Source organism: Nycticebus coucang, chromosome 14, assembly GCF_027406575.1.
Source record: "Nycticebus coucang isolate mNycCou1 chromosome 14, mNycCou1.pri, whole genome shotgun sequence".
In the NCBI taxonomy this organism is placed as follows: domain Eukaryota; kingdom Metazoa; phylum Chordata; class Mammalia; order Primates; family Lorisidae; genus Nycticebus; species Nycticebus coucang.
The window spans coordinates 95,178,390-95,204,847 of record NC_069793.1 but is presented as its reverse complement, the minus strand read 5'-3'; the positions used below and the strand labels follow the sequence as shown (position 1 = coordinate 95,204,847).

General features: G+C 45.1%; 2 protein-coding genes across 3 annotated transcripts in view; both read left to right on the top strand.

The window, feature by feature from the left end:
• The window catches only part of HEPHL1 (hephaestin like 1), an 89,874-nt gene extending 84,243 nt beyond the window's left edge, over window positions 1-5,631 (top strand). The window contains exons 18-20 of the mRNA XM_053561967.1: window positions 2,796-2,958; window positions 3,412-3,483; window positions 3,581-5,631. Of these exons, the coding sequence (XP_053417942.1) occupies window positions 2,796-2,958; window positions 3,412-3,483; window positions 3,581-3,783 (438 nt within the window). The 3' untranslated portion in view covers window positions 3,784-5,631. The remainder of the gene's footprint in view (window positions 1-2,795; window positions 2,959-3,411; window positions 3,484-3,580) is intronic.
• A 5,647-nt stretch (window positions 5,632-11,278) lies between these two features.
• The window catches only part of PANX1 (pannexin 1), a 52,093-nt gene continuing 36,913 nt past the window's right edge, over window positions 11,279-26,458 (top strand). Inside the window, exons 1-2 of one of the 2 annotated variants that reach the window (XM_053561966.1) lie at window positions 11,370-11,525; window positions 11,557-11,743. In XM_053561966.1, coding sequence (XP_053417941.1) covers window positions 11,563-11,743 — 181 coding nt within the window. In that variant the 5' untranslated portion in view covers window positions 11,370-11,525; window positions 11,557-11,562. Of the gene's footprint in view, window positions 11,744-26,458 lie in introns of both variants that reach the window. The other variant, XM_053561965.1, reaches the window with a different exon arrangement.

The window sequence follows — 26,458 nt, the reverse complement described above, 5'->3', positions numbered from 1 at the left end:
CATTGTACTTTAGTCAAAAATAAATGAACACATATTTATAGGTCTATGTCTGGGCTGTCTATTCTGTTACATTGATCTCTATGTCTGGAGTATCATCATAACTCACTGAAACTGCAAACTTCTAGGCTCAAGTGATTCTTCCACCTTAACCTCCCAAGATGCTAAGACCACAGGTGTGTACCACCACACCTGACTAATGGTTTCATTTGTTTGTCTGTTTTTTCATAGAGATAGAATTCTATGTTTCTCAGGCTGTCTTGAACTCTTGAATTCAAGTGGTCATCCTGCCTCATCCTCTCAAAGTGCGGGGATTACAGGCATGAGTCACTGGCCCTGTCTGTCCCTTCTTGAATGCCATGATGTTTTGATTATTTTGGGTATTATAATAAGTCTTGAAATCAGGTGATGATTGTTTTAGCTATTATAGATCTTTGCCTTCTCAGATAAATTTCAGAAATAGTTTGTTAATTTTGATTAAAAAATCTTGCTGGGCTTTTGCTTGAAATTGCATTGAATCTGTACAGTGGCTCAAGGAGAATCGATACCTTAACAATATTGAAGCTTCCCATCCATGAACATGGTATATCTATCTGTTTAGTCTTCTTTGATTTTCTTTCATCAGTGTGGACTAGTTTTCAGCATACAGATCTTGCATATATCAATTTATACCAAAGTATTTTATGGGCTTTAGTATAAAAGGTAATGTTGTCATTTCAATTTCTAGTTGTTTATTACCAATATGTAGACATGTAATTGATTTTTGCATATTGACCTTGTATCCTACAACTTTGATGAGCTCATTTTAATTCCAATAGCTTTTCTGTAGATTTTAGGGGGATTTTCTTCATAGACAATTAAGTTGTCTGTGAACAGACATAGTCTTATTTCTTTATTTTTAATCTGTATGCCTTTTCTTTCCTGTCTTATTGCATTGGCTAGGACCTCTGGTATAGTGGTGCAAATGGAAATCTTCATCTTATTCTTAATTTTGAGGGGACAGCATTTAGTCATTCACCATTGAATAAAAAGTTAATTGCCGGTCCCATTACCAGTTGAAAAAATTCCCTTCTGTTCTTAGTTTGCTGATAGTTTTGATCTTGAACAGATGTTAAATTTTATAAAGTGTTTATAAAATTAAGATGATCCTATGATTTCTATTCTTGAGTCTACTGATGATTTTCATTAGTCCATTGCTAAATTACGTTTATTGATTTTGGAGTTTTAAGCTGCCTTTTCATTTCCAGTATAAACTTCACTTGGTTATGATACGTTATCCTTTTTATGTTTTGCTGGATTTGATTTGCTAGTATTTTGTTATGGATTTTTGCATCAATATTCTTAGGAATGTTAATTGTAGCTTTCTTTTCTTTTAAAGTATTTGTTTGGTCAGGGTAATTTTGGCCTTATAAAATGAATTGGAAGTGTTCTCTTCTATATTCTGGAAGAATCTATTTAGAATTGGTAAATTGGTATAATTTCTTCTTTAAATATTTGGTAGAATTTGCCCACAAAGCCATTGGGACCTGCAGTTTAATATGTTAGAACAGGCGTCCTCAAACTGTGGCCTGTGGGCCACATGAAGCAGTGTGAATTGTGTTTGTTCCCGTTTTGTTTTATACTTCAAAATGAGCTATGTGCAGTGTGCATAGGAATTTGTTCATAGTTTGTTTTTTTTAAACTGTAGTCTGGCCCTCCAACGGTCTGAAGGACAGTGAACTGGCCCCCTGTTTAAAAAGTTTGAGGACGCCTGTGTTAGAAGGTTTTAATACAATCTCAGTTTCTTTAATAGATACAGTGTTATTCAGGTTATCTATTCCTTCCAAAGTGATCTTTAGCAGGTGGTGTCTTTTGAGGAATTTGTCCATACCATCTAAGTTGTAGAATTTATGGGCAAAGAGCCATTTGTCCAATATTCCTTTCTTATCCTTTTTAATGTCTGCAAGATCCTAGTGATGTCCTATCTTTTATTCGTGCTATTTGTAATTTGTGTTCTTTCTTTCTAGCTTTCTTTCTTTCCTTCTTTCCTTTGTTAGTCTGTCTAGAGATTTGTATTAATTATTGCTACGTAAGGAATGACTCCAATACATATGGAGTCATTTGTTACGTAGCAATAGATAATTAAAAACAACAAACACTTACTATCTCACATTTCCTCTGAGTCAGGAGTCTGGGAGTAGTTTAGCAAGGTTAAATTCTGATTCAGTATCTCCCATGAAGCAGCAATCAAGATGTCACCTGGGGCTGCAGTCATCAAAGGCGTTACTGGAGCTGGAGGATCCACTTCCAAGCTCTTGCCTGTGGCTGCCGACTGGAGGTTTCAATTTCCCTCCACATGGGTAAGGGCTGGGAGCTGGCTTCCTGCAGAGGGCATGATCCAAGAAAAGAGAGAAAGAGCATCTAAGACAGAAGCCATGGTCTAGGCCTGACCTGAAACCAGGTCTTTTACACCCTGGACATGGAACACCATTACTTCTTAGGCTCCTGGTCACACAGACCGAGCCTTATACTTGGAGGAGGGAACGACCTAGTTTACGAGTACCAGGAGGTGAGGACCGCTGGGCCACTGTGGAAGCTGGCTACTACAAGGTTTATCAGTTTTGTCAACACGTTCAAAGGATCAGCTTTAGGTTTCTTTGATTTATTTCTATCGTGTTTCTATTCTTGATTTAATTGATTTCTGCTCTTTATTATTTCCTTCCTTCTGCTTACTGTTTTTTTTTTTTTTCCTCTTCTTTTTCTTCTTGCTGCGCTGGACAAAGAAAGCCACAAGTTGTGTGCGTGTTTTATTTTTGCAGATGGATAAATCGTACCGAGAAGACGTGTATGATCTCTTTCCCATGACATTCCAGACTATTGAACTGTTTGCAGATCACCCAGGGACATGGCTGCTACACTGCCATGTGTCTGATCACATCCACGCTGGCATGGAGACCACCTACACGGTCCTCCGGGACATAGGTACTGTTGTCTGTCAGCGAGGCCAAAAGATGGCACCAAGCTTCCTGTGGACAACGGGAGGCCTGACCAAAATCTCAGATACGGCCCTCATGGAACTCAGAGTCAAGTCAAAGGGACAGATATGTAAATACATGAGTATTACAGAGTGGGATGGGTGTCAAGCAGAGTACAGAGGACAGGGTTTAGTAGCAGCTGTAGGGAATAGTTAATCATTGGAAATAGCCAGCATTTCACAGAAGACAAGATGTTCCAGATGGATTTGAATGGCTGAACAGAAGAAGTAGGGGGGGTAGGAAAGTCTGTGCATTGATATGACGTAGCAAAATGAGAATCCAAGAAAGACCGGCAGACACTGATAGATAAAGTCCTCGCCGGCAAAATGAAAGGACTCCTGGAATAGAAAGAACCTCCTTTTGTCGTTTATAAAACCATCAATCTGTCTTCTTTATGCAGACAACAGGACTCCCTACTCCACTCTGTCTCCTCCCAGAGGGCCGTCCCCGCCGGCCGCAGGGCCTTCTGATGGTAAGGGTACCCTCATTCTGCACGGGAACGGGTCAACATTTCACTCTTCCAAAAAGGCAAGGGTCTGACACCTCACTTTTTATTTTTCTTTTCACAGACCAACCCAGCAAGGAGAACCTCTATTTCTTCGGCAAGAGTCTGGGTCCGAGAGGAGCCAAGGCAGCCTTGGTCATCCTCTTCATCATTGGACTCCTCCTCCTGATCGCCACCATGATTCTCTCCCTCAGACTCCGCTCTGCGAGGAAGCGGGTGGTTTACCAGGAGGTCCAGTCCTGTGCACTCCCCACAGATGCTCTGTGAATGGTCTGGTCTTCCTCAGCAGGGAGCGGGGAGGTCCCACAGCTGGGCAGCCAGATGGCAGACAACAGGGAAATTGGACCAAGGCATCGTTCACCAAGGAAGGTTGACAGCCTCCTGGATCAGGCTTCTGATTCTCTGGGACATCGTCCAAAGCACTTTGCTTTTGTTTACTTATTTTTGACTGGGCTGTGAGTAATCCTCAGGTATCAAACACAAAAAAAGAAGCTGGGCATAACTGAGAAGTGTCAACTCTTAGTCTTTTCTGGGGATGAATTGGCTTAAGTGGGAGACTCTTTGAAAGATTTCTTTACATTCCATCTTTCATAGTTATTAAACAGTGCTTCCTCCACTGACCATCAAAGTTTCTAAATGAACAACTTCTTGAAGGCATTACAGTGCCTCTAATAGAAAGGAACTGATTTTTCAACATCATTCCATAAGGTGCTTCCTATAGTTTTTTCTAGGGGAAATATCTTTCTGAGGAGTTTGTAGAAATGTCCAAGTCAGTATCTGCTGATAGAATTGGACCAAATGGAGTTTTAGGGGGCTTTAGCCAGCTGTTCTGACCTTTTCCCCTTTAATATAAATAACCTGTGCATTGATTGTTATCAGAGGCAGAGTTGTAAGCTTTTTAAAACAATTGCTGCTGTTTTCATGCAAACCTGCAAAAATACTTGAATGTTTACAACTCACTTCATGTTATACGTTTTTACAACGTGTTTCTATGACAGTGCTTATATTTTCAAAAATCAACAAGAGAAGTTGTATTCATACACTTCAGACTGTGGGAGGGCTGGGATCTGTGGAAGAGCAGGCTACTGTTTTCCCACAGTGAGTCATATACTCCTGGGGAGTTCAACGCAAGCTCAGAGGCAAACTTCGCAGGAGGCGAGTCTGGGCTTGAATCTTGAGTCTGATTTTTCATTTAGTTCAGGGGCATCTTCCAAGTCTCCATCTTCTATGAAATAATAACAGTGTTATCATGTGAGAAACCCCAAGAGGAATTCATCAACGCAGGTGACCGGGTGAAAGGAGAAGGGATCTCTCAAAAGCCCCGGATTCCACGCCTCTTAAAAACACAGCCCTGTAAGGAAGGGAGGAGGAAAATAATGAAAAAGAAAAAAAAAAAAAAGGCTGGTAATAGAGTCTTGGTGGCAGTTTTTGAAACTGTTAAATCAGAGTTGAAAATAAGTTTTACAGTTTCCAAGGCTCAAGCGCAAAAATAAACCACTGAGAAACTTCATTCCACCCATTACACGGCAATCTGCATTCTCTGTACTCAAGCTTAGAAAGTGGGCCTACCGTTAATAAAAGCAACATTGTGTTTTATTACTAGATCGAGAAATCGCCCAAAGCAAGGTGCATGGCCTGGGCTGGCAATGCCGATGTTAGCAGTGGATCATTTGAACGTCCAGGTGAAGGGCTAGGACCTAATAAGTACTCTGGTGGTAGAGGGGCATTTCAGACTTTCTCATCTTCATCTTGGAAAGGGGAATCGGGTAATTTGATAGAAGCTATAGGTTTACATAAAAAAGAGGATCCAAATGCTAATAGTTCTGTTCATAGTTTGCTTGAATGTCTTATCAAACAGGATACACAAAGATTTTGAATTTCAGCCTGTTAACCACTGACAATGTGATTTTGTAACACGTTCTACAGTTTCATACATCTGTAGGCTACATAATTTCATAATAATTATGGCCTTATTTATTACTCTCCTTTAGTAAGACAACAAATTGTTCAGTCGTTAAGTTTTTTTCCTTTTCAGTTTATTTTTTTAATGAAAACAAAACCACAAAATGCCTAGTTTGATTATATCATTTCTCTTTTTAATAAAGTTTAACATAAGATGGCTATGCGCGTGGTTTTATTTTCCACTCAAAATTATCTAGTACTAAATGGGGGTGAAGTCTTAAAGGAAAATTATCTTTTAAGTATGTATTTAACTGCTGTGATTATGCCAGTTATTCTAGTCAGAGGAAAGGAAACAAAATAATATGCCTCCATAAATAATATGGTCCTCAAACATTGTTTCCTCCAACGGACCTCCTGTGTTGATTCTGAGCCTCACTCTCTGGGTGGTGCCTGTGGCTCAGTGAGTAGGGCACCGGCCCCATGTACCAAGGGTGGCGAGTTCAAACCCAGCCCCGGCTGAACTGCAACCAAAAAAAAAAAAAAATAGCCGGGCGTTGTGGTGGGTGCCTGTATTCCCAGCTGCTCAGGAGGCTGAGGCAAGAGAATCGCGGAAGCCCAAGAGCTAGAGGTTGCTGTGAGTCCTGTGACATCATGGCACTCTATCGAAGGCGGTAAAGTGAGACTCTGTCTCTACAAAAAAAAGAGAGAAAATCAACTTTACCTGCATTTACACACATCTTTCCCTCCTGTTACAATGTAAGAAGTGTCCCTGCTCCCAGCAGGGCAGCCTTCCACCTGACCCTGGATCTCATCAAGGACTTCATTCCCTTACTTAGATTTCCCTGCTGAGGTTCCATCAATAATGTCCACCATTAAAAACAGAATGCAGAGATACATCTTCCTTAACTCTATAACCTCTTTCAATGTGGTTTCTCCCCTCTTGATAGCAGAACATAAATGGTTATCACACTTACTGCTTGCACCAGGTCACCCCACGTGATCCTCACCCCATTCCAATGGCTTCCAATCCGGGTGCCCAGCTCCTACACCCCAATCTGCTATTGTCGAGATCACCAGCCATGATGCTATTTTCCTTTTTTTTTTTTAAACTGTAATTGTTTGTTATTATCACCTCTCAGTGCCTTGGGCTTGCTGGAGCTCAGCTGGTAGTTCTCACTCAGAGTCGACGCTATTTTCAGGGGTGGCTCCTCCATCTTTAACTTACTCAACCTCTCAGCAACAATGGACAGCGCCTTCCTTTTGGACACCTCCAGTCCCTTGGTTCTGCAAGGTGACTTCCTGCCAGCCTGCCTTCTTCCTCAATTGCCATTTTCTCCCAATCTCTTTTGATAGCTCCTTCTCCTCTGTCTGACCTAAACGTTAGCATGCCTCAGAACTTGATACATGTACTGGGCCATTTTCTCCCTTTTCATCCTCTGTGGTAGGCTGAATAACATCCCCAAAGATTGCCTGTTCTAATCCCTAAACCTATGAGTGTTATCTTATATGGCAAAAAGGACTTCACAGGCATGATTTAAGTTAAGGATCTTGAAATAAAGAGTTTACCCTGGGTTATCCCCATTGGCCTTGGTTGTGGCCTTAGGAAAGAGAGCAGTGGGAGATCTGACGAGAGACACGAAGATGCTTTGCTGCTGGCTTTGGAGGTGGAGGAAAGGGGCCAGGAGGCCAGGAATGCAAAAAATGCAGTTCAGAAGCTGGCAAAGGCAGAGGAGAGGATTCTCCTCTAGAGCCTTCAAAGGGAATTTGGCCTTGCTGATATCGAAACTAATTTCAGCCTTTACAGTTCCAGAAGTGCACAAGAATAAATCTGTGCCACCAAGTTTGTGGTAATCTGTTACTGTCTTCTCCACGGTTGATTTCATCCGTCCTCATGGATCTGGAAACTGTCTTCATGCTGATAAATTCAAGATGTGTTTCTCCAATCCCGACCTGGGGCTGCAGACTCACACAAACCCTGCTCAAGCAGGGTCGCTGCAGCAATCCCCTGGCCATCCTCTCTACTATCCCTCCTGCCCCTCCCAACTACTGCCCACAGGCTGCTACACTGTTCTTCCCACTCTCATCACATCATCTTTCTCATTGATAACCTTTTAATCTCTTTCGATTTCATGTTTAATAACAGTCAAACTCTGTACCTTGGTCTTTAAGGCCCAGGCCTGCCTCCTCCACTTCTTGAACTCTCCTTGGGTCGGTCCCTTCCCAGCTCCTCTGCCTCACCAGTTCTTTCTTCTGCCTCAGGCCTTTGCACTTGCTGCCTTTTTTTTTTTTTTTTTTTGTTAGTAGAGACCAAATCTTGCTCTTGCTCTGGCTGGTCCCAAACTCCTGAGCTCAAAGGATCCGCCCACCTTGGCCTCCCAGAATGCTAGGATTACAGGCGTGAGCCACTACACCTGGCCCTTGCTTCTATTTAAATTCAGCATAAGTGGAAGACAGACTGAATGGAAAAAATTGCCAAGACTGAGGAAACTGTCTTGGCAATTTTTGCCAACTGTCCTGGCAAACTAAAGGAAATTTTATACAACTGCTGAGATTCAATCCAGATCCTCCAAAGACTGGATATGTAATGAAGACGTCATGCAATCCACCATCGCATCACCTAAGGCAGAATGAGGAAAATGCTAGGCCAGGTGGACAGTGCTCAGGAAGGGAGGGACTCATTACAACTGAGGATTCCTGGAAGGCTTCCCAAAGAGGAAGGCTAGAGCCTGTGGGATGAGTAGATTTTGACAGGGAGAGAAGAGGAACAGCACCTATGATTTTCTGTTTCCTCACCAGAAAGCTCCTGTCCCAGCTCTGACTGTCCCAAAGTGACCCATCCTCCCAGGCCCCTTCTTTCTCTGTACCTCCCTTGGCATCTTTCCCCCAAATCACTCAGCTTTCTAACTTGTATTATTACAGTTTACTGTGCACTGTTTCTCTTACCAAGTCATGAGGTCTTTGTGGAACTGAAATGCACCCACTTCAACTTGGCTTCCACATCCATGGAGCTCAGAACTGGCCCCTGACTAGCCCCTATATATGCCTTGAATGTATAGATAAATTAGAGCAATCTGGGCCACTTGAAAAAAAAATTTCAGGCTGGGGGCTAGGGTTTATCCTGTAATCTTAACACTCTGGGAGGCCGAGGCAGGAGGCTCACTTCAGTTCAGGAGTTTAAGACCAGCCTAAGCAAAATCAAGACCTGGTCTCTACTAAAAACAGAAAAACAATTGGGCATTGTGGCAGATGCTGTAGGGTAATATTTATAGTCCCAGCTGCCCAGGAAACTGAGGCAGGATGATTGCTTGAGCCCAGAGGTTTGAGGTTGGAAGTTGCTGCGAGCTATGACGCTACAGTACTATACCCAGGGGGACTGAGTGAGACTATGTCTCAAAAAAAAAAAAATCAAGGTGAAACATTTTCAGATTCCTTTAGACATTATTTAATAATGTGAATTAAGACACCAGCTTGGTGCTATACATTTAAGTGTTGGAGACAAAAGTGATAAACGTGGGCCTGGGCCTACCCTCACGACGCTGACCATATAAGGGGACAAATATTAAATGAACAGTGAAACATTTGTTGATCTGTAATTGTGACTATTGTTAAGAGAGAACTATTGTTAAAATAGAGAACATTAACAACAGGTGACATGCACCGAGACTCGTGAGTTGCCAGGCACTATGTGTTAACTCATTTGACCTTTAGCACAGTCCTAAGAGATATGACCATTTTACACATTAGAGAACTGAGACAAAGAAGATCAAATAACTTCGCGGGACCCATGGCTGGTAATTGATGGTGCCAGGATTACCCAGTCTAGTTGGCTTTACCCACGGAAGGCTCTCTTGGCGAGGTGACATGGAGCTGAGGCCAGAAGGCTGAATAAGGGCTGGACAGGCAAAGAGACCACTTGGAGAACTGAGAGGGGTGGTGAGGCAGCCCGTGGCCATGCCATGAAATTCGAATTTTATCCTTAAGACAATGTACACTCTTCAGTAGGAAAGTACGGTGATCTGATTGGAGCTCTTGAAAGCTTGCGCTGGCAATGGGGGAGAATGGCCCGGGAGACACATTTCCATGTATGCTTACAAGACAGGTTGGTGGGCTAAAACGGGGTATTGGTGGTAAGCTGTCAGAAGCAAGAATACTTGGAAATTGCTTTGGCAGTTGGTTGTGGACATGGAAGTGCTAAAGATGGCTCTCCAGGTTTCTGACTTGAGCACATGGTTGGATGGCCGTGCACTTAGAAAGACTGGAGTTCAGGTTTAAAGAGAAGACAGAAGATTGAATTCCTGTGAGCCATCCAAGTGGAGAGTTGTGTAGGTTACTGGATGTGTGTTGAGAGGACAGGCCAGGGTGGTCAGGTCCACCCTGGGAGTTGAAGCTCGCACCCGTGCACCTTCGGGGAAGGCAGCCACCCCCAAGAGTTCCAATGTCTAAGGTCTGGCCTGCTTCAAATGTTGCTGGTGATACAGACAGGTCACATGGCAGACTTCCAAATTAACCCACCTGGGAAAGGTCTTAGGATTCATGGCTTACATCCCACCCCTGAGTAAAAAAATCGCAGAGTCCCTCCAATTTTATTGCTTCTCAAATTGGTGTCATACTGATTATTATATAATCTACAGACATCAAAAAGGACACTGATTTGTTTCTGAATCATGAAGTTTGCTGGTCCTCTGTGCAAAACACCTGAGCGTGTATGTTCTCATCTGCAGCCAATGATTGTAATCTCTGTATTGCATCCTCCGGTGAAAATGGAAAACTCAGCTACTAGGAGTTCCCCTCCTGTCTCCTAAGCTTGCTTACAAAAGCATTCAAGCTTATAATGACAGACTTTGGACCATGCCCAACTTGGTTGGAGTGTTTTCTCAAAGGGATCCTCACATTTGTCTGGCAGTAAAGCTTTATCAGAAGATTTCTTCCTCAACGGCCTTAATTTCCAGGGTCCTTGGTCAGAGCATTCCCCTTGTCTTTCACACCACGCACTTCCTGGGGGCAGTTCAGAAGTAGCTCTCTCCGGCCCCCAACACTCACCTACCTGCAGGCGTAGCAGAGTCTATGGAGCAACAGGAAGGTGGTATGTGAAGGTTAAAGACATTTCGGCCTTGGGGAGGTGGGGAGAGGTGAGGAGAGGCCAGCGGAACTGGGCCTTGGGAAAACTTAGGTCCACGGCTGAGTGGCATTTGGATAAGCAGAAAGACCTTTGCTTAGATTTCGGTAAGAGAGAGAATGTTTTATGTTCCTGGAAGAGGAGATTAGGGACTGTTTTAGCCAAGGCGAGGATGAGTCAGGGTTCCTGGGATGTGACAGTGAATACAGGTCTGGACCAAGGCCCTTCCTGGCGCGGCAGACACCCAGTCCCGCCCTGCCATCCCCACAGTTCCCGCGCCTCCCGCGCACGTGGGCTCCTGCTGCAAAAGTCCCGCGCTCCCTCCGCAGCACACCTCGGTCCACAGTGCTCACTGGCCTTTTAATGGACCCATTGTTCTTTGCAGCGTTGGTAGTTCCTTCTAATCCCATTTCACCAGGTAGAAATGATGGGGGTGGGGCGCAAGTGGGGCCATTCCCCTCCAGATGTGATTTCAAACATCTCAGGTGCCAGGCAGTAGGGACGACCAGGGCGGGAAGGGCTGGAGAATTTTCAGAGGCGCCGCTCCGCGCTCAGACCCCTCCCCTGGGGTGGGCCGGGCACTGGGAGGCGGCCGCGCCCACCCCGCCCGCGTCACCGCGTCTTCCGGAAACTCCAGGCCCCCGGGGACTCGGTTTCCCCGGACGGTTCCGGAAGGGCGCGCGGGGCGGGCTGGGCGCGCGCGGGGAGGGAGGCCCGGCGGCTGAGTTGGGCTCCCGCGGGCGCCAAGTCCGGTGTCGCGCGCGCCCCAGGGACCCGCCCAGGCCGAGCGCGGGGGCGGGTGCGCAGTGTCAGGCTGGTCCCGGCCCCGCCTCGCCGGGCGCAGAGCGCGGGCGGCCGCGGCTCCGGCCGGGTTGCTGGGAGCCGCAGGCGCCGGACACCGACGGGCGGGATGCGGGAGCCGCCGGAGCGCGGGCGAAGGGAAAGCGAAAGCTGCGCGCCCCGCCGGTGACCGGCTCCGTCCCCGCGCGCCCCGCCGGTGACCGGCTCCGTCCCCGCGCGCCGCAGCCATGGCCATCGCCCACCTGGCCACCGAGTACGTGTTCTCCGACTTCTTGCTGAAGGAGCCCGCCGAGCCCAAGTTCAAGGGGCTGCGGCTGGAGCTGGCGGTGGACAAGATGGTGACGTGCATCGCGGTGGGGCTGCCGCTGCTGCTCATCTCGCTCGCCTTTGCGCAGGAGATCTCGATTGGTGAGGCCCGGGGCCGGGGCTGCGGGGCCGGGGACACTCAGGGCTACGGGGCCGGCGACGGCCGGGGACACCCGGGCTGCCGGGCCGGCGACACCCGGGGCTGCGGGGCCGGGGATCTGGGCTTTTCCTGCGCACAGGCCCAAATCCGGGCACGGCCCTGGTAGTGCTCGCAGCTGCGGTGGGTGTGAGAGTTGGGAAGAAAGGGGCCTCAGTGTGATGGCCCAAAGCGTCCCTTGCCTGCGTGTGTCACTGGTGCTGTCAATTCTGTTCACATGCCTGCTCCTCAGGTTTCGTGTCCTGGCCCCCCCCCCCACCCCGATGTGACCATGGTTTAGAGTTCATGTCCCACCCTTCAGACTGGCGACCTTGTGGCACATGTGCAGAGAACAACTGTGTCCTTTTTACCCCAGCCCTCATTTATTTGTGCAGTCACTTAAAATTTCGTACACAGAAGTTCCTGAGTGGTTAAGTGGACGGTGTGAAAGCGAGTGAAAACTGTTCTTTTGCTGTCTTGACGTCTGACACTGAGATTTCAGCAGCGTTGTGGATGATAGGAGGTATTAATAGATCTACTCTAAAGGGCTCCTACTGGGAATGTGAGATGAAGAAGTCCCAAATTCTCATTGGATTTTAGAAACAGCTCTGTGGGATGTGACAGTCTGGTGGTTTGAGCAGGATCACGTGGCTAAGTGGCTTAGCTGTTCATACTGAGCAGGGGAGAGAATATATGAATTAACAGGGAGACGGGATAGGAGGGTAAAAGACAGTTCTGGGGCAGGCAGAGGCCACTGGGACTGGACCTTGGGAACACTTAACGTCAGATGGCAGGTGGAATTTGAAAAGGAAGAAGGGGAAACCTTTGTTGAGATTTGGATTAGGCAGAGAATGTTATGTGTTTCTGGAAAGGGAGACATGGGGCCAGTCTTAGCCAAGGAGGGAAGATTAGTCAGGGTTTTGGGGTGTGAGAGTCAGGTTAGAACAGAAGAGCGCAGACGGATGATTTCAGAACTGTGAAGTGACTGTTAGAACAGACCGGTTGACAACACCACCACTTAGAAAGTACTAGCCTTCAGGTGGCAGGAGGGGTCTGTGAAAGACTGGACAGGATGGAGCCGGGAGGGCGGTGTGCGGAGAAGTGGGGGGTCAGGTGAAGTCTTGTGCATGTGGGTGAGAAGGGTGGGAGGGAGGAATGGGTGATTTCTGAGAGATCAAGAGTAATAAGTGGCAGTTGGGTACCTGGTTTTTAATAGGCTGTGAAGGGCAGAGACTGATCAAACTAGTGGCTGAGGCTGTGTCTGGTGGATGGCAAGTGGTAGTGGTGGTGGTGTGAAGTTGGGATTAGAAAGGGGTACAAGTTTGATTTTGCCTTCTGCAACACTAAGTTTAATTTGGCAGGAAGTTGCCACGTTCACTGTGGAAAATAAATGTTCAGTTTCCTTGGTCTTTGAGCTGGCATAGTCATCGGGGTTTCTTTTTGCCTTCTGATGACCATGAGTCTAGGCTTCCAGCTGAACCGGAAACCACCGAATGGCCTGGGCCCTAGCAATAATCTACCCCTTCAGTCAGTTTCTCCTGGAATACCCGCTGTGTTATGAACCCACTGCTTGGCACAGTGACACAGGAATAAATGAGGCTTGGTCCCTGTACTAGAGGAGCAGGCCTTGGGTACCTGGTGGGGACAGAGAGCCAGGAAGGATGAGTCAGTGACCCTCCATGACCAGGGCCACCTCTGGCCCATGTACTAGAGGCCCTTCTAAGGCACATGCATTTGAAGTGCCTGAGCCATATCCAAATCCGAGAGGCGTATGTTAGGGGCTGAAGTGAGTTTACCATCACAGGACTGAGGTCATTCTGTGTGCAGACACCACAGTGCCTTGGAGAAGGATGGGAAAGGACTTGGAGATGGCAGTCTTGTCCCTGCCCTTTGGCGGTTTACCACCCAGCTTGGCATTAGAATGGACCTGTTAGCAGGTACCATCTTTTAGTCATACATGATTCAGAGACCAAATACCTGGAGCTCTGAGCACCAGGCCATGGAAGGTTGGTAGGCTCTTGGATGAAGAGCCGTTGAAGGGACTCCCATGTCTTTTAAATGCTTCGGGAGTTCCAAGGCAAAGACAAGCATGCGGATTAAGCCAACAGGTTGGGGAATACTGATCAGATTGAGTAGGTATTTAAAGCCAGCAGAAGGGCTTCAGAGTGGAGGGGAGAGGCACGTGGATTAACACATGGAGCTGGTACAATAGCATCATGTTACGTAGCATTTCGTTTTGTTCACTTTAGCCCAAACCAAAACATACCAAAAAAGAACAACTACAGAGAGAGTAGCGTAATTTAAATGGAGCAGCACCATGCCCACCACATTGGTCAGTGAGCACAGGAGCACAGGCCCCAGCAGGAGCGTGCAGTTGGGCCTGCAGATTTCACCCTCGGTCTCCTGATAGTTGCTCCCTCCCTCCTGCCTGGAATACTCTTTCTTTCTTGTAGTTTACACAATGCGTTATAACCTGCCTGTGTGGCTGCCCACCTGCAAAATACTTAATCTTCTGTTGATCCCTGGAAGCTGGTGTCTTGTGTGGCATACTGAAGCCGCTCTGTGAACGTTTGTTGAGTGAATGAAAGGTGATAGCTTTTGGCGTCCTCAGACGTTTATTGAACCTGGTGCGCTTGGTGCTGTGACTTGGCAGTGGGGTGTCAGATTCATGTAAGACACAGACTCTGCCCCTGTGAAGCACCATTTAGCAGAGAAGTTGAACATGTAGCCCACCTCATATAAGATTCATGGGATCTGGGCTTGTCAGAGGTGTGTACTAAAGCCTGGTGCAGTGGGAGGGCAGAAGGAGGGAGTTTCTTCTGACTCAGGGACAGTGTGACTCTGCCCCTGTGAAGCACCATTTAGCAGAGAAGTTGAACATGTAGCCCACCTCATATAAGATTCATGGGATCTGGGCTTGTCAGAGGTGTGTACTAAAGCCTGGTGCAGTGGGAGGGCAGAAGGAGGGAGTTTCTTCTGACTCAGGAACAGTGTGTGGGGGGTGGTTTATGTGAAGAGAGGAGAGTTTGAGTTGAGCTCTGAGACAGGTTTCCAAGTGTATGGAGCGGTGTACGCTGAAGCAGAGAAGTGTGAGACAGCGTGACGTGTGGCCACAGGAGTTTTGGGGGCACAGTCGCATAGCGAGCTGGGAGTTCAAATCAGTATACAGCAATACCATGTGGAAGAGAGCGCAGGTTTTCCCATTCGTATTGGGGTGTGTATGCATAAAATTAGAAATGAGAACATCAACTTCAAGGATTTTGTGTACCGATTGTCTTTTCCACTTGTCTTGATAAAGTAGTACATAAAAATTCATCAGTTGTGATGTAAAATCCTCCTAAGGGTAGAACTTTATTTTCCAGTTATTTTCTAAAAACGAAATTTTCTATCAACTGTTATTCTGTAAAATAGGGTTCAAGTTGTAACTGGTGATTTTTTTCCTTAAAGAAACATTTTTACTTTAAAGAAAATCCAGTAAATCAAAAAATACGTGTGGGTCAATTTTTAGATTTTTAAGAGAGGGTTCTGTGTGTGTTGCAGATCAAAGAGAGAATGTCCTCGTGTGATAAAATGTATTCGATCTCCCATTAAAGGCTTCTCCTTAGTCTTTACTAGTTCGGTCCACAGGGCTCCTTTCAGAAAAGAGGGACAGAGTTTGCCCAGGCCACAGAGACAACGAGATGACCTTTATCAGGTTCTGCTGGGTGACAGCGTGGTGACTGCAGGTGAAGTGTCCACTCCTGGGGGATTCTGGCTCTCCCCTCTTGCAGCACCTTGCACAGGCCCAGCACGGTAGAGGCTGGTATGGGGCTGCCTGGGCTGGTGGGGATTGTCATGGGGACAGAAGGCACAGGGGACTCTGCCTTGCTTGTTCACCTTGCTCTGCCTGACCACAGGCTGTGGGTCATTGTGGAAGTGACACGGTCTAGAGGGGCTGGTGCTATAGTCAAGGAAGCTTTGCATCCGTTTAGGGCCACAGCTGACATGCCCTATGACAGTGAGAATTATAAGCAGAAACCCCCTTCAAGGAGTTGCAAGGAGACTTTAGCTTCTGGCTTGTGGCTGGGAGCATTTTGGAGGCTTTTGACAGTGTGCTAAAGAGTGAATGTGAGAACAAGTGTGTACCTGTTTAGGCCTGCTGCCTGCTACTCAGCCTTTCTAAAATTCTACAGGCCTCGTTCCTCCAGAAGCTACAGTTCAGTTGGGTACAGGAAAGATTATACACAACTGGCACACAGCAGAAGGTAGTTTAAATTTCAGTGTGACTTTGAGCTAAAAGGACCCTGCTGTCGGAGCCAGAGAAGGGAATATCAGGGCTGGTTGTGTTCTACCAGCCCTCATTTTTGCCTCTTACCTGGGATCATGTCTTGCACATGAAAGGGGCTTGATAAAGGTCACCTCATGGGTCTCTGTGGCCTGAGCAGATTTATTGAAGGAAATGCTGGTTCTCTAATGCACATTAGAGAACTCTCCTGGGAGTGTCTCCCAGGGGATGGCTGAGCTGAGGAGGGAAAGGAGGGGAAATAAAAACACAGAGATAGGTCTCTAAATTTAGCATTTTATTTGGGAAGCAAGTTAGAATTTGGGGCATACACCCAGATTGGGTGGACTTTGTCTGAAAGACAAAGAGAAAATTAGGAGTTTTACTAGAGAAATGTTACGTATTGTTCTGAAGGGAAGCTCCTGGGCACCAGGGCTGGCAATCTGTGCTTTGAGAGTGACGATGGTCCATAAAACTAGTCTTAGAGTCACACCAGGTGGTTTCAGCTGCTACTAATTATAATTGATCTTAGATTTATAGTAAGCCATTTCAAGAGCCTAACTGTGGAAACATTTAATTCTTGGAGCAGGTGCTGTATCACCTGAATGCTTTCCCACCTGTCCCTTAACTCTGATTTAGTTGGGTATGATAAGAAGGATCCAGTTGGACCCAGTCCCTTGGAAACATCCTCCCTGAGTGTCATATGATGATACAAGTGCTGTCCGGAGTCAGGTCAGTCTCAGCGCCCTCCTGGACATTGTCTTTCCTTGTAGATGGGAGATGTGAATTATAGACTCCGGTTATATTTCAAGGACCTCAGATTTCATTTTGTGATATTTTTAAGGGATCTGTGTTCAAAGCGCCAAAGGGCTGTATTGTGGTAGAAGGATCAGTGTCATTCTGTTTAGCTTGGGTCCTACGTGGCGTCCCACAGGCGAGAGTACCGGGAGACAGAGTCCTGTCCAAACCAAGGCCCATCATCTCTAGCACACCTGTTCCCAGGTGCTGCTAGAGGTGCCGTACAGTTTACAGGGTAGGCTTACGAAATAACTGGGCGACAGCTTGGTGTAGACTGCAGGCATGATGGTACTCACTGCCCTTCAAGCTCTGAAATTGTAGGATCATTCATTTAAACTGTTGAAGAAATTGATTCCCTAAGGGTGCTACTGTGATGGACTGAATGTCTGTGTCTCCTTCCCAGTTCATACGTTGAAGCCCTAATCTGCAGTGTGATAACATGTGGAGACGGAGCCTTTGGGAGATAATCAGGTTTAGATGAGATCATAGGGTGAGGCGTTTGTGATGGCCTTAGTGCCTTTAGCACAAGAAGAAAAGAGAGATCTTCACAAGGAAAGGGAGAAGGTGGCCATCTGTGAACTGGGACCAGAGCCTCAGCAGGCGCCCTTCTGCTGGCACCTTGATCTGGGACATCCTCACTAATCCATGTTTGCTATTTAAGCCACCCGGACTGTGGTGTTTCCTCATAATATCCCTAGTAGGCTAAGACAATGCTTTCAACAGACCAGGCTCTGAATGGGGCTTCTGACAGGGTCTGCTGTGCCCTGGGTTGGGGCACAATGCCTTAGGAGCGGCTTTGATTCTCTGCCCTAATCTGGCACATAACCCCTGGGAGAGGAGAGCCCCCATCTGCCAGGAGAGTCCTTGCCGTGAGCCCTGCAGGCTGGACAAGATGGGCAGCAGTGGGCAACCTGTCGACCCCTTGGGAAAAGATGTCTTGGCTGCCAGCACCATGCCTCTCTCCCAGGGACAGCCACAATCTGGGCAAAGAGGGACTTGGTACTTTTGAGTTAGCTGTGCTCTTTTGCTATCATTATAGGACAGGCCTTGGGCCAACTCCAGCGACCCAAAGGACCTGTAACTGCAGCTGCTTCTAATATCGTTTGTTTGCAGTTTCTCTTTCACTTTCCAAAACCGAGTCAGTGGCTGGGTGGCTTAAGTCATCTGCTCTGTTGTGGTTGAATTTAGTGCAACTTTGGGAGTGTTTTCAGGCTGCTTTTCAGCACGTACCAGCTGGCAGACCAAATTCGTTTTCTTTTCAGGGATATCTGTAAGAGTGGGGCCGTATTTAGGGTCTCATGGTGTGAGCTCCGTAACAGCACTTGGTCAAATCACAGGTAGAAGCAAAGAGCCAGGAGGAACTCCTGACCCTGCCAGCAGGATGCAGGAGAGGCAACTGTTGCACACTTGTTTTACTTTGTTAATGTTTTTGTTGTTTTTCTTGTATAAATTGTACCTAAATACTTTCTTATGGTGAAGGATTCATAAACCTCCTTCACCCTGTCCTCCAGGTAACACTAGTGGACACAGCCTTATTGTTCCCTTTCTCTGCATCAATATAGCATGTATAAAAAACAAATTGTGTTATACCACGGCGGTTTGCTTTCCCCGCATAGTATATTTGAAGAGCTTCCCGAGTCAGTACATAGGTGTCACCTGACTGTTTTATAATAGACAGAACAGTATTCCCCAGTATAGAATAAATAGTCAGGGCAATTCATCTAAACAGGCCCCTAGTGATAGATATTAAAATTCTTTAAAAATTTCTACTCTCACATAAAGTTTGTTTGCATATAAATCTTTGTTGACATATATCTCCTGCCAACATTGGAAGTGGATGAGCGCAGTATCAGTTTTTAGAAGGATGAAATCATTTTCTGGGGTAGCTTTGCATTCCTGAGTTCCTATTTCAGATAAGTAGGAAAAATACCGCCTTGTACACTGTCCAGCTGTAATTCCCTTTAAATGTGACTCAGAACTTTGAAAGAGGTATTTTGCTGTGCTCTTGGTTTAAGAAAGAAGTGGCTTCTTTCAGGAGTAAAATTGCAACTTTAAGTTGGATTTCCTGATAATGTGTTTTCAAAACCCACTTTCAAACCCCACAAGTTGCATTTGGGTAATTACTTGTATAATTATTTGTTGAATACTGTTCCTCCGTCGGATTGTAAATTCATTAAGGGCAGAGACCATATGTCCTTAAAACTTGATACACAGCAGGCTTCATTCAAGTGTGTGTAAATGAACAGAATGAACAGGGATGCCAAGAGGATTATAATGTTTTTTGAATTCTCATTGTTATTATATTGTTTCCAAAATGGGATCTTGTGCCATCTTGACAGAGTTGTTAACTCTCCATAAAAAGATATTTGGGAACTCGGTATAGAGTCATTGGAGCTGACTAGATAACAGTCCTAGAGCAAGAAATAGGAAGTGACAGAAAATGTCAGTAATGAAGAGAGCAATAAAAAACAAAAATACTAGAACACACTCTCTCAGTGCACTGTGCCCTTGACTTTGAGACCCAGCGAGTTGGAGGATCCATAGTAATTATTTACTGCCCCCTGTTATTTTCCTCACCACCCCCATCTCCAAACCCCTTAAAAAAAAGAAGAAGAAAAAGAAAGAAAAGAAAATGAGACTACTGCTGTGGGGAAAAACCCAAATCCTATTATTTCAAAATAAGTGAAAGTCCTAACCTCTTACAAAAACTGAATATAAATCTTTGGACCTTTGCAAATCTAGGTTTGGATTAGCAACATGGTTTTCTTTTTTTTTTTTTTGCAGTTTTGGCCGGGGCTGGGTTTGAACCCACCACCTTCGGCATAGGGGGGCCAGCGCCCTACTCCTTTGAGCTGCAGGCGCTGCCCACAACATCCTTTTTAAAAAGCATGCAAAGCCGTCCCTCTGCAGCCTGTTGCTTCATGGAGTTGCTGACGGATCTGAGGCAGTGAGTTTGGCCCAGAGGTGGGAAGGGAGACAGTTTTGGAGCTTTGTGCACTAACTGAGCCTGCCAACTCCAGGTTGGCCCAGCCATGAGCCACAGGGTTTCTGAGGATGGCAGGGAGACATTCGGCTTAAACAGAATCTGCCATCTGTGTGCTGCCAGGGCACTTGGTTCTGTCGGGGGCGGTGACGTGAAGGGGCTTCTTCTCTTATTTTTTATTCATTCTCTCTAAAACCTGCACTCCTTTTTGTTTATAAATATTTATATGTACATATATTTATCTGATTATAAAGATAAGGCTTGCTGCGGAAAATCTGGGAAAATACAGAAGAGAAAATAGCAGTAAATCCAGCACCAGGGTAACCTCTGCTCTATCTCGATGTATCTCCCTCTGTGTTTTATATATACATAGCTGGTCACTTGGGTTCTCCTTTTTAAAAACCAAATCAGGGGGGCGGCGCCTGTGGCTCAGTGAGTAGGGCGCCGGCCCCATATGCCGAGGGTGGCGGGTTCAAACCCAGCCCCGGCCAAACTGCAACAAAAAAATAGCCGGGCGTTGTGGCGGGCGCCTGTAGTCCCAGCTGCTCGGGAGGCTGAGGCAAGAGAATCACGTAGGCCCAAGAGTTGGAGGTTGCTGTGAGCCGTGTGACGCCACGGCACTCTACCCGAGGGCGGTACAGTGAGACTCTGTCTCTACAAAAAAAACCAAATCAGGGGCATGTTGCTGACAATCTAAAATCAGTGACTGCGGCAAAGACTTCAATCAGTGGAGGTTTATTAAACCAAAGTTGAGGACGCCTGAGAAAAACAGAAACCATAGAAAAATCCTAAGCTGTTTTTTGGAAGGAGAATTTGGAAGTGTTAGTATTTAACAGGAGAAGGGCATACAGAAAGGAAAAACAAGGGAGTGGGTGGGTTGTGTGACACAATGGTTCCATTCTTGTGAGACCTAGGAAAATCTGTATTTTACATTAGGTAAGATAAATGTTAGAAGAGAAAATAGGAATTAAAGAAGCATCAATTAAATAGATGTCCCTGGGTGGGTGAAAGAATGTTTGATCTGTCTTGTCTCTCTTCTGCACCTGGGAATATAAATTTGTAATTCATCATTACTGTGGAATTGAACAGACTTTGGTTTTAGGAGCTGGACGGAGCTCCTTACTTACGGGAGCCCAGCAAGGGATTCCCTTAATGAATCATCTGTGGGGCCAGTACTTCACAGGTGCCTGAGGGCAAAAAGCATAAGGAGTTGGGGTGATGGTCCTGAGATTTTTATTTTCTTTTATATGACCATGTTCTTAACTTGAAAACTTGATTATTGTTGTACAGGTTAAATAGCCTTGTGAAGAACACTCCTGAACATAAACCTCTTCTCTCTAAAGATATCAGTATTTCAGCAGAATGTGTGAGTCTAATTACAGTTTCGGAGTGTAGTGAATGTTGTCAAGATTCGTGATTCATATGGTTTGGTTACCCTCTGGGAAGAGTTTTAATGGATATTCTACCAGCAGCTGAGACAGTGCTAGCCCTTTCCTGTAGTTGCCTGCATTAGCTGATGATTTTTGACAGTTTGATTGAGTAAAGGTATTCCATTGTTTTAAATGACACTTTTTTCACTTGCAGTGAATTTTATTTAGTTACAGTGTAGAATGTTTTACCATATGTATCTTTCCCACATAAATAATTCTGTGAATTATCTGTTCTTTAGTTTCTTTCCAAGGGTGTGTTGATTTCTCAATGGGTGCATTAACTATTTCTGTGGATAACATAGTTTCAGATATTGTTTAGCTATCCCTTATTATAGATATTTTCTTTTCAGTTGTCAATTACCTTCACATTTTGTTTATGGTAAGTTGTGATGTGCAGAAGTTATTTTAAGTCATCAAAATTATCTGTCTTTTAATTTTTTATTTCTTCAGTTCCATTTTGATTAGATTGACATAGCCCCATCCTTAGAGTAATTAAATAGATATCAGTTTTTTGTAATTATCTTTAATAATTTTATTTAAACATTTACTTGTTCAATCTGTTTTGTTCTTTGGATGGTGTAAGTCAAGACTCTAATTGATAATTCCCTCTTTGTTATTTAGTGGGGACTCTGTTCCTTCTCCAGGCCAATTCTTTTTTTTTTTTTAAGAGACAAGAGTCTTACTTTGTCACCCTCTGTAGAGTGATGTGGTATCACAGCTCACAGCAATCTCCAGCTCTTGGGCTTAGGTGATTCTCTTGCCTCAGCCTCCTGAGAGCTGGGACTACAGGTGCCCACCACAACACCTGGCTGTTTTTTAGTTGTTGCAGTTTGGCCAGGGCTGGGTTCGAACCCACCACCCTCGGTGTATGGGGCTGGCACCCTACCCTCTGAGCTACAGGCACCACCCATCCAGGCCGGTTCTTCAGTGAGCCTATTTTAGGGCTGTTTGTGTTCTGCTCATCTCTTAATTCTCATAAAACACCAGAACGTTCTGTTATTGCTCTCATACTGGCTCAGTTATAGGTGTGAGAGGAGGCCTGGGTAAATAAATCATGATATAGCAGAACCACGAACAGGGAAACCACAGCTCAGCAGTCTAAGGACTGACATGCTCAGCACCAATTGTTCCATCTCTCTAGGAGATTAATTCCTCGCAATATATTAAATATTTAAGGGGTTACAAAATTACAGGAAGAGCATCATTACAGCAGGACCCCTACTGGAAACTTGTCAGGTCAGCTCAAGTACTAGACATTTTTTTTGGTAGTTATAAAGAACACTATTTTGATGTATAATAAGAAATATATGTGGTCCTTGGTTTCCCAGCGCTCAGCTCTTAAAACCCTTGGAATCTCCAAAGTGACAGGTGCCTTTTTTGCATGCTAGTCAGGTGGTGGAGGTTCCTGGACAGCCTCAGGGTGGGGGCTGATTCCCAGGAGAAACAACCTTGGGATGGGAGGGTCGGAACTTCCAGCTTCAACCCCTGACCAGAGGAAGGGGAGAGGGGCTGAAGGTTGAGTTGGTCATCAGTAATCCATGATTTGTCACGTGTCCATAAACCCCCAGAAAAACAGAGTTCATAGAGATTCTAGGTTCCATCTGCGTGGTAGGAGTGTGGGGCTTCCCAACTCCACGGGAACTGCAGTCCCTTCTCTCAGGACCTTTCTGAGCCTTGCTTTAGATATCTCTTCACCTGTCTGTTCATTTATATCCTTCAAAATAGTCTTTGTGATAAATGGATAGACTAAGGAAAGGCTTTGCCTGAGTTCGTGAGTCATTCTAGCCAATGTTCAAAACAAAGAAAGGGTTTGGGGAACGCTCAATTTATACCTGGCTGGTCAGATGTTCTATTACTGCTGTCCTTGTGATTGTAGGAGGTTAGAATAAATATGGATGGGGTACATCAAGTAAAAGTGCTTTGAGAAAAATTACAGCCTTTTCATCAGTTCAGAAAGAGGTGAACATTCCAGCCTAAAGGCTCTGCCTGGACTTGGAGCTTCAGCTGAGGAGACAAGCTTGTTTGTGGGTATACCGGTGTGGCAGCGGAGGAAGTTTTCCATGTTAATGTTAATTTCGCAACTATCTACGTGTCTGTGTTAAGGCAGTAATGGGAAAATTAAAGCGCTGCCCCTTTTACTTTTTTATTTTTGGACACACCTCGATCTGAGTTTCTTCCCCTGTTTAGTGAATATTCTTTTACATTGCTAGTTTTTGTAATTGGCTCCTTTATACGTCCTGGAGATGGTTCCCTGCCAGGGCTTTGGATCTGCCTTGTTCTTTCTCAATGTGTCATGACTTTCTGTAGTGTGACTACACTGCAGTTCGCTTATCTATAGATTCAGACCTTCATTCCACTTTTTCCTCCTACAAACAGTGGGTCAGGGACCATCCTTGTGATGCTGCCTCGTGCAAGATGTACTTCTCTAGAGCGTGGTCCTCAACTTCTTGTTCTCAGGATCCCTTTACACTCTTAAAATTTATTAAGAATTCCAAGGAGCTTTCGTGGGTGGGTTTTAGCTATTTTTATTTATCACATTAGAAATATAACTAACAAATTAAAAAATGTGAATTTAAAATAAACCCATTGCACGTTCATGTATATAGTTTTTATGAAAAATAACTTCAGAAGTAAAAGCTTAGTAATACAAGTGTCACTGTTTCCCATTTTTGCAAATATCCTTTACGTCCGTCTTAACAGAAGGATGGCGGATTCTCTTATTTGCTTCTCATTCCTGTGTCGTGCTGTCCCTTGTCAGTAGACCCTGCAGACTCCACCGTGTACACTCATGAGAGAACGGGAACGAAAAGGGAAATCACACAGCCCTGTGAGCCTCGAAAGTCACACAGCACTGTGAGAATCGCTTAACTTCGCGGCCCTCCTGAAAGGGCCTCGAGTTGCAGGGTGTCCAGACCACGCTTTGAGAACCGTTGCTCTGGAGTTAAACTTGATAGTGCAACTTTAAGCCAGGTCAAAAGGATGTGCACATTTTAAATGTAAAAGACACTTCTGGTGGTCTTCCACGATTTCGTGAGTTCACACCTCCGTCATCAGCGTAGGGGCCACTCCTTGCCTTGCCTCTTACTAACATTTAGTATTTTCAGGGTTTTTAATTTGCCATTCTTACCGTTGAAATGACCTCTTGTTGTTTTAGCTTGTAGTTCCCTGTTTACACTGGGATTTGACGTCCGGGTTCTCACTGGAACGCTTGGTGGCATCTGTCGGTTCTTCTGTCCTTGCTCCTTACCAATGTCCTTTGGCCTGAGGTGTTTGATTCTGCAGCAGTGTTTTACAACCTGTTTTATGTCACAGCAAACTTGAACTTCCAGAACTTACAGTTAAACTTCCACAGCACAGCTCAAGTTATACTGATCAAAAAAAAAAAAGTATAAAAAAGAATATAATTACTGTGCTTTGAACGGCTTTAGAAATTAATGAATGTGCTTTACAAATTCTCGCAATCCTCTCACAGCACGCTGGTTGAAAATTACTCTCCAAAGCATGAATTCTATGTACTCCGTTATGATATGAGGACAATTAATGACACTTAAGGATACAGTGGGGGTGGGGGAAGTGGAGAGCAGAGAGAGAGAAGAGGAGGGAGGGGTGGGGAAAGGAAGAGCAGAGAAAAGGAAGGAGGGAGGCTGGTGGGACCTTGGTGTGTGCCACACCTTTTGGGGACAAGACACGATTGCAAGAGGGACTTTACCTAACAAATGCAATCAGTGTAACCTGGTTTCTTGTACCTCAATGAATCCCCAACAATTAAAAAAAAAGAATTACTCTCCTAGAAAGACTGACAACTTGTTATCCTTGGCTTATGAAATCCAACACCCACAAAAGAAATTAATCTTAACCATCTCTTTTTATCTTTTCTTTTACAAACCACAGGGCTTTTTTAAAAGCTGGATGTTTTACTTCTGAGCCCTCTGTTTCATGTTTAAATGTAAGCCAACTAGTAAAACTAGCAAATACCATTTATTAGGAAGTGTGAAATTGCCTGCTAAAAAAGCTTTCTTTTAAATGTTAGCACCAGCTCCACACTTGATGATCTAGTGCAGTGATTTTCAACTGGTGTGTTGCAAGAGGATCTTGCAACATTGTTAAGGAACATTGTTAAAGATCATTAAATTATTTTCAAAAGAAGTTGAAGTACAGTAAGTGTATTCTTTTTTTCTACTCTTTTTTTTTTTTTTAATCAACATAATTTAAGTGTGCCGTGGAAGTTTCACTATAGGTTCAAGTGTGCCGTGGACATTCAGGTTGCTTTCATCTCTCGGCTGTAACACTGCATGGGGCATCCGTGTGCATGTCCCTCCTATTCAAATCCCAGCGTAACTTCAAGTTATAAGTATGCTGATAACACCGTAGTGTATCATACTTAAGTGATGAAGAGACCAGGCTAATTTTTCAGAAGTCTGCAAAAGTCACCATTTTAATTGCTTCATAATATTCATGTGGTTCAAAAAGATTGAAAAACATTGATCTAGGGTAGGGTCTCTTGATGATTTCAAAAAGCCATTTCATGGGGCGAAGTTATTTTTAGGAGAGAGAGGATCTTAGTTGTATCCTCCCATGGTGGTTTACCTCTTCTTCTTGACAGTACCAGGTGGTTTATTTGCAAAATAGTTAATGATGCCTGTGAAAGAGGCCTAATACATTATCAATACTCAATACATGTTGGTTGACACTGAACTAGTGTAAATTAAGCCTCTACAACCAGATGGTGCTTTGTAAAACCACGAGACAGTGGCACACGCTCACCCAGCTCTCGGATTCAGGCACCTGCTCTGCGAGAAGCCTGGGTGACAATAACTGGGACCTGCCTCTCTTCTCCCCACAATGTCCTTAAAGAGGGGAGAGGCCAGGGACTGCTGGTGTTGACCTTCTTCTTAATAAGGCTTCATTCCTTTTCTATAAACACTCTAAGCCATTACATTGTTGGTTTTTCTTTATTGCACACATTAAAGTCATTAATGGGGTAGAACTGAAGGCTCACACTCATGATGCTTACTGCTTAGCTGAGGAGCAGCTGTGGGGAGTGTGCCTGACCGGAAGGGATCCTGTGCATCTCACCTTGGGATCAGTCTCAACCCTGTAGCATGGGGCCATTGCAGAGGATTCATCGCCAGATAGACTCCTGTGCCCTGGAGCCTGATAAGGCTCGTCCCCGCCTCATCATAATTATTATCTTTTTTTCATCTCTCAT